General features: G+C 34.5%; 1 protein-coding gene across 10 annotated transcripts in view; it reads left to right on the top strand.

Annotated features, from left to right (window-relative positions):
• NBEA (neurobeachin) overlaps positions 1-15,455 on the top strand; it is a 679,748-nt gene that overhangs the window by 372,416 nt on the left and 291,877 nt on the right. For all 10 annotated transcript variants that reach the window (XM_046664612.1, XM_046664614.1, XM_046664615.1 and 7 more), the window contains one exon: positions 14,548-14,656. In XM_046664612.1, coding sequence (XP_046520568.1) covers positions 14,548-14,656 — 109 coding nt within the window. The remainder of the gene's footprint in view (positions 1-14,547; positions 14,657-15,455) is intronic.

Here is a 15,455-nt window from a genome sequence, read left to right as displayed (position 1 = left end):
ACAGGACATGAAATCAATTTAATGGGTTGCTATCAGCACTTTCAAAAGTATGAAATAGTAAATAATGGACAAAATAATTGGGTACATTGCCTGTTCAAGTAAATACTGTTTGCTGAAATGTTTGTTGTGTAGGTTTGTAGGTTTATGATATAAAATATATCTCTCATATTTTACTTTGGGGCACAGTTTGAAAGCCACTGTTCTTAGATGATATCCAGTTTGTGTCTCAAAGAAACCTTAACATGTCCTATTCTGAGAGCAATGTTTTCTAAATCCATATTAAACTATAGGATTACATTAAACTATATTAAATAGGATTATATTAACTATATTAAATTATTTAAATCCTCCATAAGGACATTAACTTATTGAGACTAGTTTTACATAGAAAAAGAGTAAATAGGTAACCAACCTTGGTCACTGAAGAGATTGGAAAGGAGAAAAGTAGGAGATTTAATATAAATGGACCTTTCTGACCTATGAACAAGTTGAGAGTACCTCCCTCTGTCTGCACCCATAAAACAGAAGAGACTTGACTTCCTTACATATGGTGACTGAACTAGTATTAGAATACTTGGAGACTCATCTTAAGAAGTGACCCTAACCTAACAATGTTGGATAAGTGCGTTCTCTTTACAATCTTTGTAATAATAGTTTCTCTGTGCTAGTTAACCTCAGGGGTAGATTTTGTGACTATGCAACTGAATGAAGCTAACTGAGAAATCAGATCTAGACTTTACCATCATTCACACAGCATTAACTCACTGGTCCTTAAATTTCGATGTACATCACTATCATGAGGGATACTTATTATACATGGAGATACTAGGGTCTCACATCAGACATACGGAGTCAGAATCCCTGGGTGGAACTTGGATATTACCATTTTTAATATGGTCTGCAAGTCGTCAGGATCTTTAATGTACATCAAAATTTGAGAACTGTTATGCTTAATTTAGTCATTTTACCAGCCATGTAAAATTATCACCATCCTTACCCATAACTGGCAGCATAAATAGGATCATAAACTAAGTCATTGTTTTCCATGCTGCTCTAAGAAGTGTAATGACTATTTAGGTTCATGGTAGATAATATAACATTCTGCTTTTATATATTTTTATATAATAGATTTTCATATAATCAGTTGACCCAAAGGTGTGAATAATGATAGATTTTATCCTCTGGGAAATATTTAGTATTTTATGAGAATAACTTGTTTTCCTATGTAATTTTTTTCCTAATAGCTATATAGAGAGAGAGATTTTTAAGTCTCTGCTGTCTATTTTCCCACCTTTCCTTCTTCTGCACCAATAGAAAGACTCAGAAAAGCCTTCTATATGGACCACCACTATGCCTCAGTTTTCTAATTTTTGTATTTTACAGCTCACGAAATTGAGTAAATGGGGTCATGCTCAAAAAGAGAGTTTGATTAGTAGTATATTTCAAACTTATATGCCAAATTACAAATCTAAATTATGAACATGCAGAAGTGCACAGCTTGATATGGATGGAGCTCCACAGCTAAATATTAAGATCTGTCATCTCTTGTTCTTCCTTCTAATGAGTATAAAGATAACCAGTGTATCAGTGTCGACCTTTTAGAAATCTGAACTGCTATTTTTGGGTGCTTAGTATGTATCAAAAACTTTACAAATATTCTCTTACTTGTTTCTCATAACCATATGGGGTAAGTGTTTTTCCTCCTTAAAAAAATGTACTTTTGGGGAATGCAGGAAAGTGAGGGTCAGAGATACACTTCTCAGGGCAACAAGGCATGTATTCAGCTCTTTTTATTGAGTGAAGATTTATTAACGTTGAATTGGTTCATGAGCTAGTAGAGCACAAAGCTCGTAAACATTCTCCAAAATAAAAAAATTAAAAATTTAAACATCTTTTAAAAATGGTAATTATTTTTCCAGATTTTTTAATAGTCTGTTAAAGGTCTAGAGTACTGGAAGAAATTAAGCTGCTCCAATCCAGCCAGATTCTACCTTGCAATGTCACCAGAAACTCTATGCCTGCCTTTTTTGAGGTTTTAGGTCCAGAGGAAGTGACAGTGAGGTGTTACATCTGCTGTTGCACCGTGTGGCTATTTCACTTCCCATCGGAGTCTGTCTTCTTGACTAAATAAATAAGGATCTTAAAATCTAACCTTACAGTTTGGGTATGCACTCTTTCCTGCAGTTTATGGGATATCTGGAACAGTGCAGCTCCATTTCCTAATCAGGAACCTGAAACTCAGACACACGGAAAATTATTTGTCCGAGTTCATAATGCTAATAAAAGGCAAAACTTAAATGCAAGCTAGTTCTGCCTTTTGTCCTCTCATTCATCTATAAATGATGGAAGACTCATTTTTCTGACCTCTCATATTGCCTTTTCGATTGATTTTTTTTTTATTTTATCAAATTACAGGAATTATTTATATTTAATATTCAGGATCTCAGAGTCTCAGGTCAAAGCCAAGCAATTTAAATTATAAGAAACTGCATAATATTGGATACTTCCTTAGAACATCAGAACTTGCCTTCCTTATAACTATTCCATTTGGAATAGAGTAGTTTATTTTGCTTCCTGACATCTTCTTTCCTATATCCATAACAACTCTGTTTTAGAAGAGCAATGAATAGGATTGAGCAAATTGTTTTCTTCTTCTATTTCCTCTGAAAAATAAACTTACATTAGAAGATGAAGACCACTTCATTCACTTGTTTTATAGATACTGTGAGAAGGAAAGTGTTCTGTAATGGATATTCCTAAATTGTCTGATATTTATTAACCTCATTTTCTGTGTGCTAAATGTATCATAAAATTGTATAGTGTTAAGAAACTAGCTTACCGTTAAAATCTATTTCTTCTTTTCTGCTCCTTCCCCTGTAACATACTCGTGTATTCATTCAGACGTTTATCCATTTAGCCATGTAATATTTATGAGTCCATACTTCGTAACAGGTACCATGCAAATCATGTTGGATACAGAGATGAATAGGCATTGTACCTTATTTAATGAACTTCATAGTTGGGAAGAGAGTTGTTAAGAAGAAAAGAAAGAAAGAAAAAAATCATAAAACAATGTGATAAATATTATAATGCCCAGAACATTTGAGAAGTTGGGAGAAGGTCTGTTAGCGCTCTTGGGAGGAGGGCGTGGCAGGGGTTACAGGAAGAAGAAATTGCACATATAAAGGTTCTGAAATAGCATGACTCATTAAAGGAACTGCAAAAGTTTTTCTAGAACATAGAATAAGTATGTTAAAATGGCTGCAGATAAGGTTGGAGAAGTAGACAGACATCTGTGTATAGTAAGTTTGACTATTATCTTGTCTATCATAGGTAACCATTGAAGAAATTTAAGTATAAATAACACTAATGACAAAGTGAAAAATGTGTTGGAAGGATGGAAGATTTGGGGGAGGCAGAAAATTTCAGGGGCTGTAGAAATCCAGAGATGATTAAGGCCTAATTTAAGGCAATGTTAGTGAAATGAATAAACAGAGTAAACATATTTTAAGGAGGTAAAGTTGACTAAACTAGGTGATTAATTTAGTATAGTATGATCTTAAAGTCACATTTCAATGGATTGAAAATTGAATAGGGACTTTTACTAAAGTTGTATGGGTTATTCAGGGACCTGAGGTTACCTTCTGCTGCAGAACATTCACATCCTACTAGAGTAATAATATGGGTCTTATAAATGGTTTAGGAGTTCTCCAGGGCTGCCATTCCATCCTATAACTTGGTGCCTCAAGGAGAATGCCCTGGGGGCATATGCCTAAAGCAGCAATGCTGTTAAACCTTTGGCCAGAAATTAAGTAAAGAATCTAACCTGAGGGGCTGGCCCCATGGCTAAGTAGTTAAGTTCGCACACTCTGCTTCAGAGGCCTGGGGTTCACAGGTACAGATCCTGGATGTGGACCTAGCACTGCTTGTCAAGCCATGCTGTGGCAGCATCCCACATAAAATAGAGGAAGATTGGCACAGATGTTAGGTCAGGGCCAATCTTCCTTACACACACACACACACACAAACCTTTCCATTTAAAATAGCAACAAAAAGAATAAGATATTAATAACTTCATGAAAAGATACTGAACATCCTTAATCATTATGGAGATTCAAATCAAAACCACAATGAGATACCACCTTACATCCATTAGGATGGATACTATCAAAAACAAAAAGTAAAATAGAAAATAGCAAGTGTTCATGAAGATGTGGAGAAATTGGAACCCTTGTGTACTGTTGGTAGGAATCTAAAGTAGTGCAGCCATTATGGAAAACAGTATGGTAGTTCCTCCAGCAGGTTGATTTCTGGTTATGTACATACCAAAAAGAACTAAAAGCAGGAACTCAAAGAGATATTTGTATAACTATGTTCTTAGCTGCATTATTTCCAAGAGCCAAAAGGTTGAAGCAAACCAAGTGTTCATTCACAGATGAATGGATAAACATAATGTGGTGTATACATACAATGGAATATTACTCAGTCTTAAAAAGAAAGGAAATTTTGGCACGTTCTACAATGTGGATGAACTTTGAGGATATTATGCTAAATGAAATAAGCTGGTCATAAAAGGACAAATACTGTTAGGATTCCTGTTGTATGAGCTACCTAGAGTAGTCAAACTTGAGACAGAAAGTAGAGAAGTGATTGGTAGAGGGCGGGATAATGGGAAGTTACTGTTTAATAGGTACAGAATTTCCATTTTGCAAGATGATTGATGGATGGAGGGATGGATGGGTGGATGAATGACGATGATGATAGCAAAACAATGTGAATGTACTTAATGCCACTGAACTGTACACTTAGAAATGATTAAGATGGTAAATTTTGTTTTATGTTATTTTACTACAATTACTATTTTTTAAAACATAAGATTCTAACGAATAAATTTAACCAAAGAAGTTCAAGACTTGTACACTTAAAACTACAAAACAGTTTTTAAAGAAATTAAAGAAGCTACAAATAACTAGAAAGATCTCCCATGTTAATGGATTAGACAATTTAATTTTAAGATGACAGTACTCCCAAATTTATCTCTAGATCCTATGAAATCCCAATCAAAATTTCAGTTGTCTTTTTGTCAAAAATGGACAAGCTAATCCTAAAATTCATATGAAATTTGCAAAGGACACAGAATAGCCAAAACAGTCTCGAGAAAGAAGAATAAGGTGGATAGACTCACACTTTCTGATTTTAAAACTTACTACAAAGCTACAATCATCAGAACAGTGTGGTACTGAAGTAAATAGACTTATAGACCAATTTAATAGAATTAAGAGTCCAGAAATAAACCCATACATTTATGGTCAATTGATTTTTAACAAGAGTAACAAAACCAATTCAATGGGAAGAGGACAGTCTTTTCAACAAATAGTGCTAGAATAACTGAATATCAACATGCAAAAGAATGAATCTATACCCCTACCTCACACTGTATGTAAAAATTAACTCAAAATAGGGGCTGGCCCCGTGGCCGAGTGGTTTAGTCCGCGCGCTCCGCTGCCAGCGACCCAGTGTTTCATTGGTTCGAATCCTGGGCGCGGACATGGCACTGCTCATCAAATCACGCTGAGGCGGCGTCCCACATGCCACAACTAGAAGGACCCACAATGAAGAATATACAACTATGTACCGGGGGGCTTCGGGGAGAAAAAAAGAAAAAATAAAATCTTTAAAAAAAAAAATTAACTCAAAATGCACGAAAGACACATGGAGGAGGTAAAATCTTAGAAGGAAACAGGTGAAAATCTACATGGCCTTGGGTTAGGCAGTGTTTTTTTGTATATGATACCAAAAGTACAAGCAAAAAGATAAATTGATCGTCAACAAAATTTGAAGTTTTTGTGCATCAAAGGACATTATCAAGAAAGTGAAAAGACAACCCATGGAATTGAGGAAAGCACTTGTAAATCATGTGTCTGATAAGCGTCTAGTATCCAGAATATGGAAAGAACTCTTACAACTCAACAATAAAATGACAACCCAATTTGAATAGACATTTCTCGAAAGAAGATATACAAATGACCAATGAGCACATGAAAGATACATCATTAGTCATTAGGGAAATGAAAATCAAAACTACAATGAGATACCACTTCACATTTACTGGAAGGGATATAATTTTTAGAATGAACAATAAAAAGTTTTGGCATGGATGTGCAGAAGTTGGAACCCTCACATACTATTGGTGGGAATGTAAAATGGTACAGCCACTGTGGAAAACAGTTTAGCTATTTCTCAACAAGTTAAACATAGAATTACCATATGACCCAGCAATTCCACTTTTAGGTATATACCTAAAAGAATTGAAAACATATGTCCACACAAAAACTTGTATTCAAAAGTTCCTAAGAGTATTATTCATAGTAGCCAAAAAGTGGAAACAGCTCAGATGTCCATCAGCTGATGAATGGATAAACAAAATATAGTATAAACATGCAATGGAATATTATTTTGTCATAAACATGAAGTACTGATACATTCAACACATAGATGAACCTGAAAAATGTTATGCTGAGTGAAACATGCCAGACACAAAAGGCTACGTATGTTATGATTCCATTTATATGAAATGTCCAGAATAGGCAAATCCAGATAGAAATAAAGTAAATTAGCAGTTACCAGGGAGCAGAGGGAAGGAGGAAGCGAAAATTGAGACTAACTGCTAATAGGTATGGAGATTTTTCAGGGATGTTGGAAATATTCTAGAATTAGACAGTAGTAATGGTTGTACAACATAGTGAATGTACTTAAAACCACAAAAGCATCATTTTAAAATGGTAACTATTTTGTTATGTGAAGTATATCTCAATAAAAGATGCTGTTAAAAAAATTAAGGTGAAAAGAATGTTTAGAGAAATCAAAATCCTAAGAGAGTTTACCACTTAGAGAACAGCAACTAAGAAACTTACAATGTGTACATGTCAGGATAAAAGAAAATAATCTTAGAAGGACAGAGAGATACAAGAAAAAACGTGTGAAAATAAGTTGGTAGACATATAGGTACATCTCAATAGACGTAGTCTTTATAAAGTGGTACTGATGTGTAACAGGTGAGTTTGAATTGGACAGTAGCATGTAAGTCAAAAGAGGATCATTAGGTCATATTGTTGTGGGAGAGAGTTCTATTATTTGACTTTATACTTCGTTAAGTTAGCTGTACCTGTTAAAATTCCAAGCATGGAAATGAAAAGAATAGAGTAAATACATTTCCAAGTAATGAAGAATTAAAAAAAGGGAATAAAACAAAACAAAGCAAAGCCTCTATGCCCTCCTCAAAGAAAAAAACAAAAACATAGGCTAACAGAAATAAACGAGTATTAGATTAGAAATAAGTACATTATATATCAATAGCCTTAAACGATGGAAATGGACTATAATTTCCAGTTAAAAACAGAATTTGTGAGTTGGATTTAATATTATATTTACTAAAAGCATACCTAAAGCCTAAGGAATGTTGAAAGTAAAAGGATAGAAAAATGTATACTGGACAGTAACCAAAAGAAAGGTGACATAAATATGTTAATGTGAAAACAAATAGATTTCAAGGCAAAAATCACTTTTAGGGATGAACTAGGTCGTATAGTTAGAAAAACTTGAGTTCACCAGTATGATACTATCGTTCTAAACGTGTATGTTTCAAACAAAATAGCTTCAAAATATGAAAAGCAAAAATCAGTGGAACATCAGGGAGCAAATGACAAATCTGCCATCTTTATGGAAGATTTCAACACTCCAACCCTCGTATCTCAATTATCAAAATATCCAGCAGACAAGAAATTCAGTAAAGATATCCAGGATTTGAGTAACATAATTTGTAAGCTTGATTTTATGGACATATATAGAATTTTGCACCCAACCCTAGAGAACACTTCTTATTTTCAAACAAACATGGAACATTTATAGAATCTGACCACATAACCAGATCATAACACAAGTCTCATCAAATTTAAAAATTAGTGTTACCATGCTATCTGGCCACTATACATTTACATTTGAAGACAAGGACAAGAAAAAATTATATTAAAATATCCTCATAATTATGGAAAGATTTTAAGTATCCATGTAGCTTATATTTTAAAGAAAAATCAAGAGAAAAAGTATTTGGAACTAAACAATATTGGATATGCTAAATATCAAAACGTGTGTAATGTGAGGAAAGTGGAGCTTACATTAAGAGAAAGCCTAAAATTAGTGAGCTTAAATCTCCCCAACTAGAAGAAGAATGTCCAAGTTAGGAAATAACAGAGTAAGCCTTCACAAAGTAGAAGGAAGCTGATAATAAAGACCAGAACAGAAATCAATGAGATAGAAAAATAAGATACAATAGAGAGGATTAACAAGACAGAAGTTTATTCTTTAAAAAAAAAACAAATAGAGGCTGAGTGGTTAAACTTCCCCAGGCTCTGTCTGCTTCAGCGGCCTGGGTTCATGAGTTCAGATCCCAGGCACGGACCTACTCCACTCATCAGCCATGCTGTGGCAGCATTCCACATACAAAATAGAGGAAGACTGGCACAGATGTTAGCTCAGGGCCATTCTTCCCCCAGAAAAAAAAAAAAAAAAAAGAGGAAGATTGCCAATGGATGTTAACTCAGGGCAAATCTTCCTCACCAAAAAAGAAAAAGGAATAATAAAGGCAAACTCTACCAAGATTGATCAAGAACCAAATAGAAAAACACGAACAATTAACATAAGGAATAAAAAGGGGACATAATTATAGATAAAATTAGAAAAGATAATGAGAGTGTTATCAAATGCTTTACCATTAAAATTAAAAATTTAAGGGAAGTGGGAAAATTCCTAGAAAATATATAACTTCCCAAAACTGAATAAGAAAAAAAAAATCCTAAATTTTCCTTTAAGTATGAAAGAAATTTAATCAGTGAAAATTCTTCTTATAGAATTTGTTTAGAGGTATATTCTACCAAACGTTCAAGTAAAACACCATTCCGACCCTATACCAACTCCTAGAGAAGAGAAACCGAGGGAATGCTGTCCACTCATTCTTTGAGGCCTCTATAATCTTGACTACACAAGCAAGCAAGATGTATGAGAGAAACGAAAATCGCAGGCCAGTCTCAGTTATGAATGTGCATATGTAAATCCTCATTAAAATACTAACGGAACCCAATCCAGCCGTGTATAGATACATTCTAGGGCTGTGGGGTGTGGGTTGTGGGAGGGAGATGAGGGAAAGTTATCCCAGGAGCTCAAAAGTTGTTCATCATTTAAAAATTCCTATAAATGTCTTTCATTTATCATATTAAAGGTGAAAATCATTTCTGAGTATCTCAGTAGGTGCAGACACATCAAATAAAATTCAACAATGTTGATTTTAAAAAAATTTTCGTAGCAAACTAGGAATAGAAGATTTTCTTAATCTGAAAAGAACAAGAAAACCTGCAGCTTTATTTATAAAACTCATAGAAATGCAAATCTGAACACGTTGTGGCGTAGATACATAAACGAGATAAAACAGTGTTACAGAAGCAAGAGGATGCTGGCACAGCAGAGTGGTTGATATACATATGTATGTATGTGTATACACGATATCGATGGATATGTATGTGTGTGCATGTGCATTTATTTTGATGTATATTTACACTAAATATATATTCAAATAAATACAAATATAGGCCCAAATAAATATATTATTAGATTTTTTTAAATAAAAATTTTAAGCGATTGAGGTTAGGACAGTAAAGACATTTCCGCAGTCTCTCAAACCTGAGTAAAACAAATAGGCTGTGAAAAAGAAATACAAAGTTCCTCTTTAGTGAAATTTGGCTTTGTGAGTTTCCTCAGTAGCCCACATGTAGAACTGAAGAGGGACACCAGTGTCATAATCTAGGGTTAACTATTTTCTGAGCAGAGGCAGTGGGTAGATCAGGAATTTAGTGAAGGTACTGGCAAGAGAATGGTTAAAATGTGGAATCCTGGGATCCAAGCTTGATGAGAAAGGAGGTGAAACTGGGCAGTGAAAGAAGGACTAAGGAAAGAGAGAGATTGAAGAAGTGGAAGTTAAAGGAAGTCAAGAGTTTATTTTTGCCTGAGGCCAAGGGAGAGATGAGTGAAGGGGAGAGAGAACAGTAAGGTAGGAGCTTGTAACCAGAGAGTAGATTATTGGGGCTTAAAGATTTAAGAAGCGAAGCCAATTATGGCCAGTAGAGTGATTTACTGAAGTGAGGTAGAACTGAAGATTCTAAAGGAATCTTAGATTTAGCAATTTTACATTCCAAAAAGGTCTGGGAATTGTGAGCTACTGTGGTGAATGGTTTTCCACACCTGTAATAAGAATAAGAGTCAGACAAGAAGATGCCTTCTCTGCATGCAAATAAAACAGCATACCTTAGTTGATATGTAACTCATAAGTGTCAGAGACAGAAAGACAGATAATTGATAACATTGTTTCTGATGCAAGAGTCTTCCCCAACCCACCCACTTCTCTGCCACCATACCTCTTTGCTTTGCCAGCCCACTGTTTTGCTCCTGGGAGTAATAACTATTAACCAGCCAGACCCTGAGTCTCTCCCTTCCCTCTGTCTTTTGTCAATCTGTTTAAATTTTGTAATCTGCACTGATCTGTGCATATTAGATTTCTTCTTGGCTTTCTCCAGCCTTCATGTACTAGGCAAAGAGATTGAACTGAAGACCAATATCTCACATCTCTTTTCTCCTTTGAAGCCTCCGATATATAAAATAGAGGCCAATAATTCCATCAAAAGTTAATACTTAGAGTTGGTTATAGTCTTTAACTTCTTTTATTTTTCCAGCTTCCTCAGTGATTGAGATTAAGACTATCCATATCGCTGTTTGCCCTCCAACATTATTCATAGAGGAGTTTGAGCCTGTTTTTCCAAGTATTATGGTTTCTAACAGATTCCCCTAACCTTTGTATCCTTTAATAACTTGTGTTGTCGTTACCTTTTGTGCTGAAAGCTAGACAACATTCCCATTGGAATGTGCCTGTGTCCCTCTTAAGTGGGTAGAGATTACTGCTGCATGTGTTCAGTTGATGTTTCTACCTATCCTGCTGCTGGGCAAGATTTTAGCAGTGCCTCTGTCATACTGTCAGGAAGTTCCTGCTGATCCAACAGGGAGTCGTTATTTCACTCGTCATGGAATCTCATCATGGAATAACTATATCTATGTCAGACCAGACATGGATTTTGGAAAGATTTCTATTGAGAACTATCTTGAATTCAGTGCTGCTCAGAATTTACATTACTGCCTTGAAATAAAGATACCATTTACCTGTTAATTTTTGTGAAAGATGCCACACAGATATTGCGAACAATTTGGTGAAAAGATTTTAAAACTTAGTACAGTAGTCCTGCCTTATCCATGGAGAATATGTACCAAGACCCCCAACTGAAAATGCCTGAAACTGAGGATAGTACTGGATCCTATATATACTATATTTTTTCCTATACATACATACCTACAATAAGGTTTAGTTTATAAATTAGGCACAGTACAAGATTAACAACTAATAATGAAATAGAATAATTATAACAATATACTATAATAAAAAGTACGATATATCTTAGCAACTTCAGCATACTCTTTTTTTTCTTTCCTTAAGTGGAGAACTTTCTACCTTTTCACTTAAGGGAAGCACTTTACAACTACTCTTTGGCATATCCGAATTGCCAGCATCACTACTCTTCCACTTTGGGGTCATTATTAAGTAAAATAAGGGTCACTTGAACACAAACACTGCAATACCACTGCAGTCGATCTGATAACTGAGATGGCTACTAAGTGACTACTGGGTGGATAGTGTTTACAGCATGGATCCCCGGACAAAGGGATGATTCACGTCCCTGGCTGGCTGCACCAGGGCTGGGTGAGATTTCATCATGCTTCTCAGAATGATGTGCAATTTAAAACTTAGGAATTGTTTATTTCTGGAATTTTCCATTTAATATTTTTGAAATTCAGTTGACTGTGGGTAGCTGAAACCGTGGTAAGCAAAACCACAGATTAGGGGGGACTACTGCACTATGTAATTCAACCTTAATACATTAGAAAAAAGTAAATTCAATACAGTCAGACTCACTTCAAAGACATATATAGTTTCTAAAAACTATATTTAAGCAATAATTTAGAAATATCAGGATACGTAATATTTTTTTCTTTTGCTTATACGTGTTTATCAGTGAGGAAGATGAATTTGTCATGGGTAGACAGAATGTAGTGAAGGATTTGGGAGGAATTACTATGAGTTAGTATTTAGTAAATACAAAAGTTATAATGAGGTTAAATCTATCCCGTTCTGATTGAAATTTATGACAACTTGAGGAAGAAATAAAAATGATGATTCGTTTCATTAATGAGCAGTGAAAATGAGAACAGCAATCCTGAAAATAGCACTTGTTAAAAATCTAGGGAGAAAAAACTGTGTAACAAAGGAATATGAGTATTAGCACTGAATTTAGAAAGCCATGAGTGAAGGAACTGAAATTACTTACAAGTTTGCCCTTTAAGAAAAAACCCAGAAGGACTTAGAGTTAACTTCAAATATCCTTTTATTTTTTTAACACAGTAAATACTTATTGCAAAAGAAAATGTTTTAAAAGATTTGAAAATGCCTAATCATTGTTTTTAATTGACAAACAAAAAGAATTAATGTTAGAATGTCCACAGAGGAGGATGGCAGTAGTAAAAATAACTAAAAGGTTTTACTTTAAAAAATATTGGTTAATGAAGATGCAATGTAAAATATAAAATTATGAGAATTATTTTAAAAATTATGATCTGGGGCAAGGAACTTAAATTTTTGAGGCTTGCTTTCTTATGTTTTAAAATGAAAATAATCTTATATATCTCTGGGAATTGTTGTGAGAATTAAGTATTATGTATAAACTACCTATTTATACCTATTTATACCTAGCTCTCAATAAATGGTTTGGTCAATTTGTTTTGATCAATATCATCTTCATCGTCATTATCATCATGTGCCTTAAACCGACAGCTTTTCTTTTTTCTTTCTCATGATGCTCATTCATGGGGCTCAGCTAAGCTGTTCTTTGTTCCTTTGCATGTGGAGTTATCTGGGGCTGCAGTTAGTTACCTGGGAGGCTGGCTTTTGGGTTGGCTCATCTAGGCCTGGGAGCCTGAGCACCTCCATTCTCCTCCTTGAGGATCTCCACCTGGTGTGAGCTTCTCTCAGTATTGCAGCAGATTCTAGAAGAGAGACTTCCAAGAAAGAAGGGCAAAAGATGCAAGTCGTCTTATGTCCTAGCCTCAAAAGTCGCATAGCATCATTTTTGCTGTATTCTGTTGGTTACAGGAAGTCACCAGGCAGATCTAAGGGGAGTGGAAAAAGACTCCTCTTTTTGATGGAACAATGACAATATCATACTGCAAAAGAGCATGTGGGATGGGAGATACTGTAACAGCCATCTTTGGAAGTAACCTCTGCCCCATGCCATAAAAGAAGCATGAAGAAGCTCCCTGTGTATAGATATGAAAAGATCTCCAAGATAGTATTGCTAAGTGAGAGAAGCTAGGTACAGAAAAGACTGTGTAGTATATGAATATTATTATACTAATATTCATGTAAGAAAGCGCGGAAAAAGAATGTATTTTCTTACGTATATTTTTAAAGTCTTTGAAAACCTAGGCAGAAACTCATAACACTCACTGCCTGTTGAGGGTGAGAATCAGGTTGAGAGGGGATGCAGTGACAGTCTTTTCATTGTATATCTTATTACACTTTTAAAAACAATTTGAATATTCAAATAAATAACTTTTATTGTTAAAAAACTTTTGCCCCATGGTTGTATTTTTCAAACTTTGTTTCACTGTAGTTCCATCTTAGATTTTAGAATCTTAGCACTTAGATGAATTTTAGATGTCATTTACTCCTATCATCTGTATTAATTAAAGATTGAGTCTATAGATTTTCTATTCTATGGTCGTCCAGGTTTTGTGTGAAAATTTACTTCTAAGATAGTGAATTCTGTTGTTTTAACCTTTTTACAACACTTCGTCAAAAGTCTTTGATTTTTCGGCCGGCCCAGTGGCGCAGCAGTTAAGTGCGCATGTTCTGCTTCGGCGGCCTGGGGTTCGCTGGTTCGGATCCCGAGTGCGGACATGGTACCACTTGGCACGCCATGCTGTGGTAGGCGTCCCACATATAAAGTAGAGGAAGATGGGCACGGATGTTAGCTCAGGGCAGGTCTTCCTCGGCAAAAGGAGGAGGATTGGCGGCAGATGTTAGCTCAGGGCTAATCTTCCTCCAAAAAAAAAAAAGGCTTTGATTTTGATTGCATAACTAACTTTATTGAGTTAACTGAATGATCCGTTCATAAGACACACTGTATTTAACAGAGGTATTGCTGTAACAGTTTTATGGCATATTTCTATGTTTCTAATGTCACTGAATTATAATTTAAACTACATTAAGTTTATAATGTAACTTTATCTAAAATTTCTGTGTAATTAATATTTGCAATACTGAAATTTGATTATTGAAAAATATTAGTTAACCAAAGCTGTTAAGAAGAATAATCGCAAAGGTATTTTTCTTTTTAGATTACTCTGCCATGCTATGAAGGACCATATAGTTCGTGTTGCAAATGAAGCTGAGTTTATTTTGAACAGACAGAGAGCTGAGGATGTACATAAACATGCAGAGTTTGAGGTAAGTTTTAGGAGCAGATTAAATTCTGCTTTTCTGTTATGTCAGCCATCCCCAATGGCAACCTTATATAGAAGGTTTTTTATTAAGGGGAAAATTTCACTGAAGGTATTTCAGTTCCTGTTTTTAAAAGCTTTATTAAGTGTCAAACACAAGCACTAGTTTGTTTTCACCTCATTTGAAGAGATCCCTCCTGCCCTGTGCCCAACTATGTGATAGGCTAAAGTTGTTCTAACTTTCTCTTAAAGGCAAATAAAATTTTATAATGCAATTACTTTAGTAATTTTTAAGCTAGCAGAGTTTACACATGATTAGATATGGGTATAACAATCAGTTATATGAAGAAACAGTTTTGCCAAGCATTCAATAATTTATTATTTATTAACGTATTCATCTTCAGAGTAGCCAATGATCATTTTAGTTCTTGTTTTATTTTTATAATTGATATTTTATTGACAACTGAAGCACTACTTTATATGATATATATGTGGATCTATAGAGATATATGGAAATATAAGTTTAAAAATTCTCATAAGTACCTTGAGTAAAGAACAGATTATCACTTCTTTATTATATGCAAAAACTAAAGGATTTTGAAGTACTATATATTCCATACTAATAGTTTTTTAATTAAAATATTGTTTTTAGATATCTGGCATGTCAGTAACTTTTTGCCCTCATTTGTATTGCCTCAATTCAACAAATATCCTGATTTCAGTATTTTAAATATAGCAATATTTCAGCTCATTCAATTTACAAAACAAAATTGGTTTTGAAATATTTAGGTGACCTGATATTTGGC

This window comes from Equus quagga, chromosome 6 (assembly GCF_021613505.1).
Source record: "Equus quagga isolate Etosha38 chromosome 6, UCLA_HA_Equagga_1.0, whole genome shotgun sequence".
Classification (NCBI taxonomy): Eukaryota; Metazoa; Chordata; class Mammalia; order Perissodactyla; family Equidae; genus Equus; species Equus quagga.
This window is presented reverse-complemented; position numbering and strand designations above follow the sequence as displayed.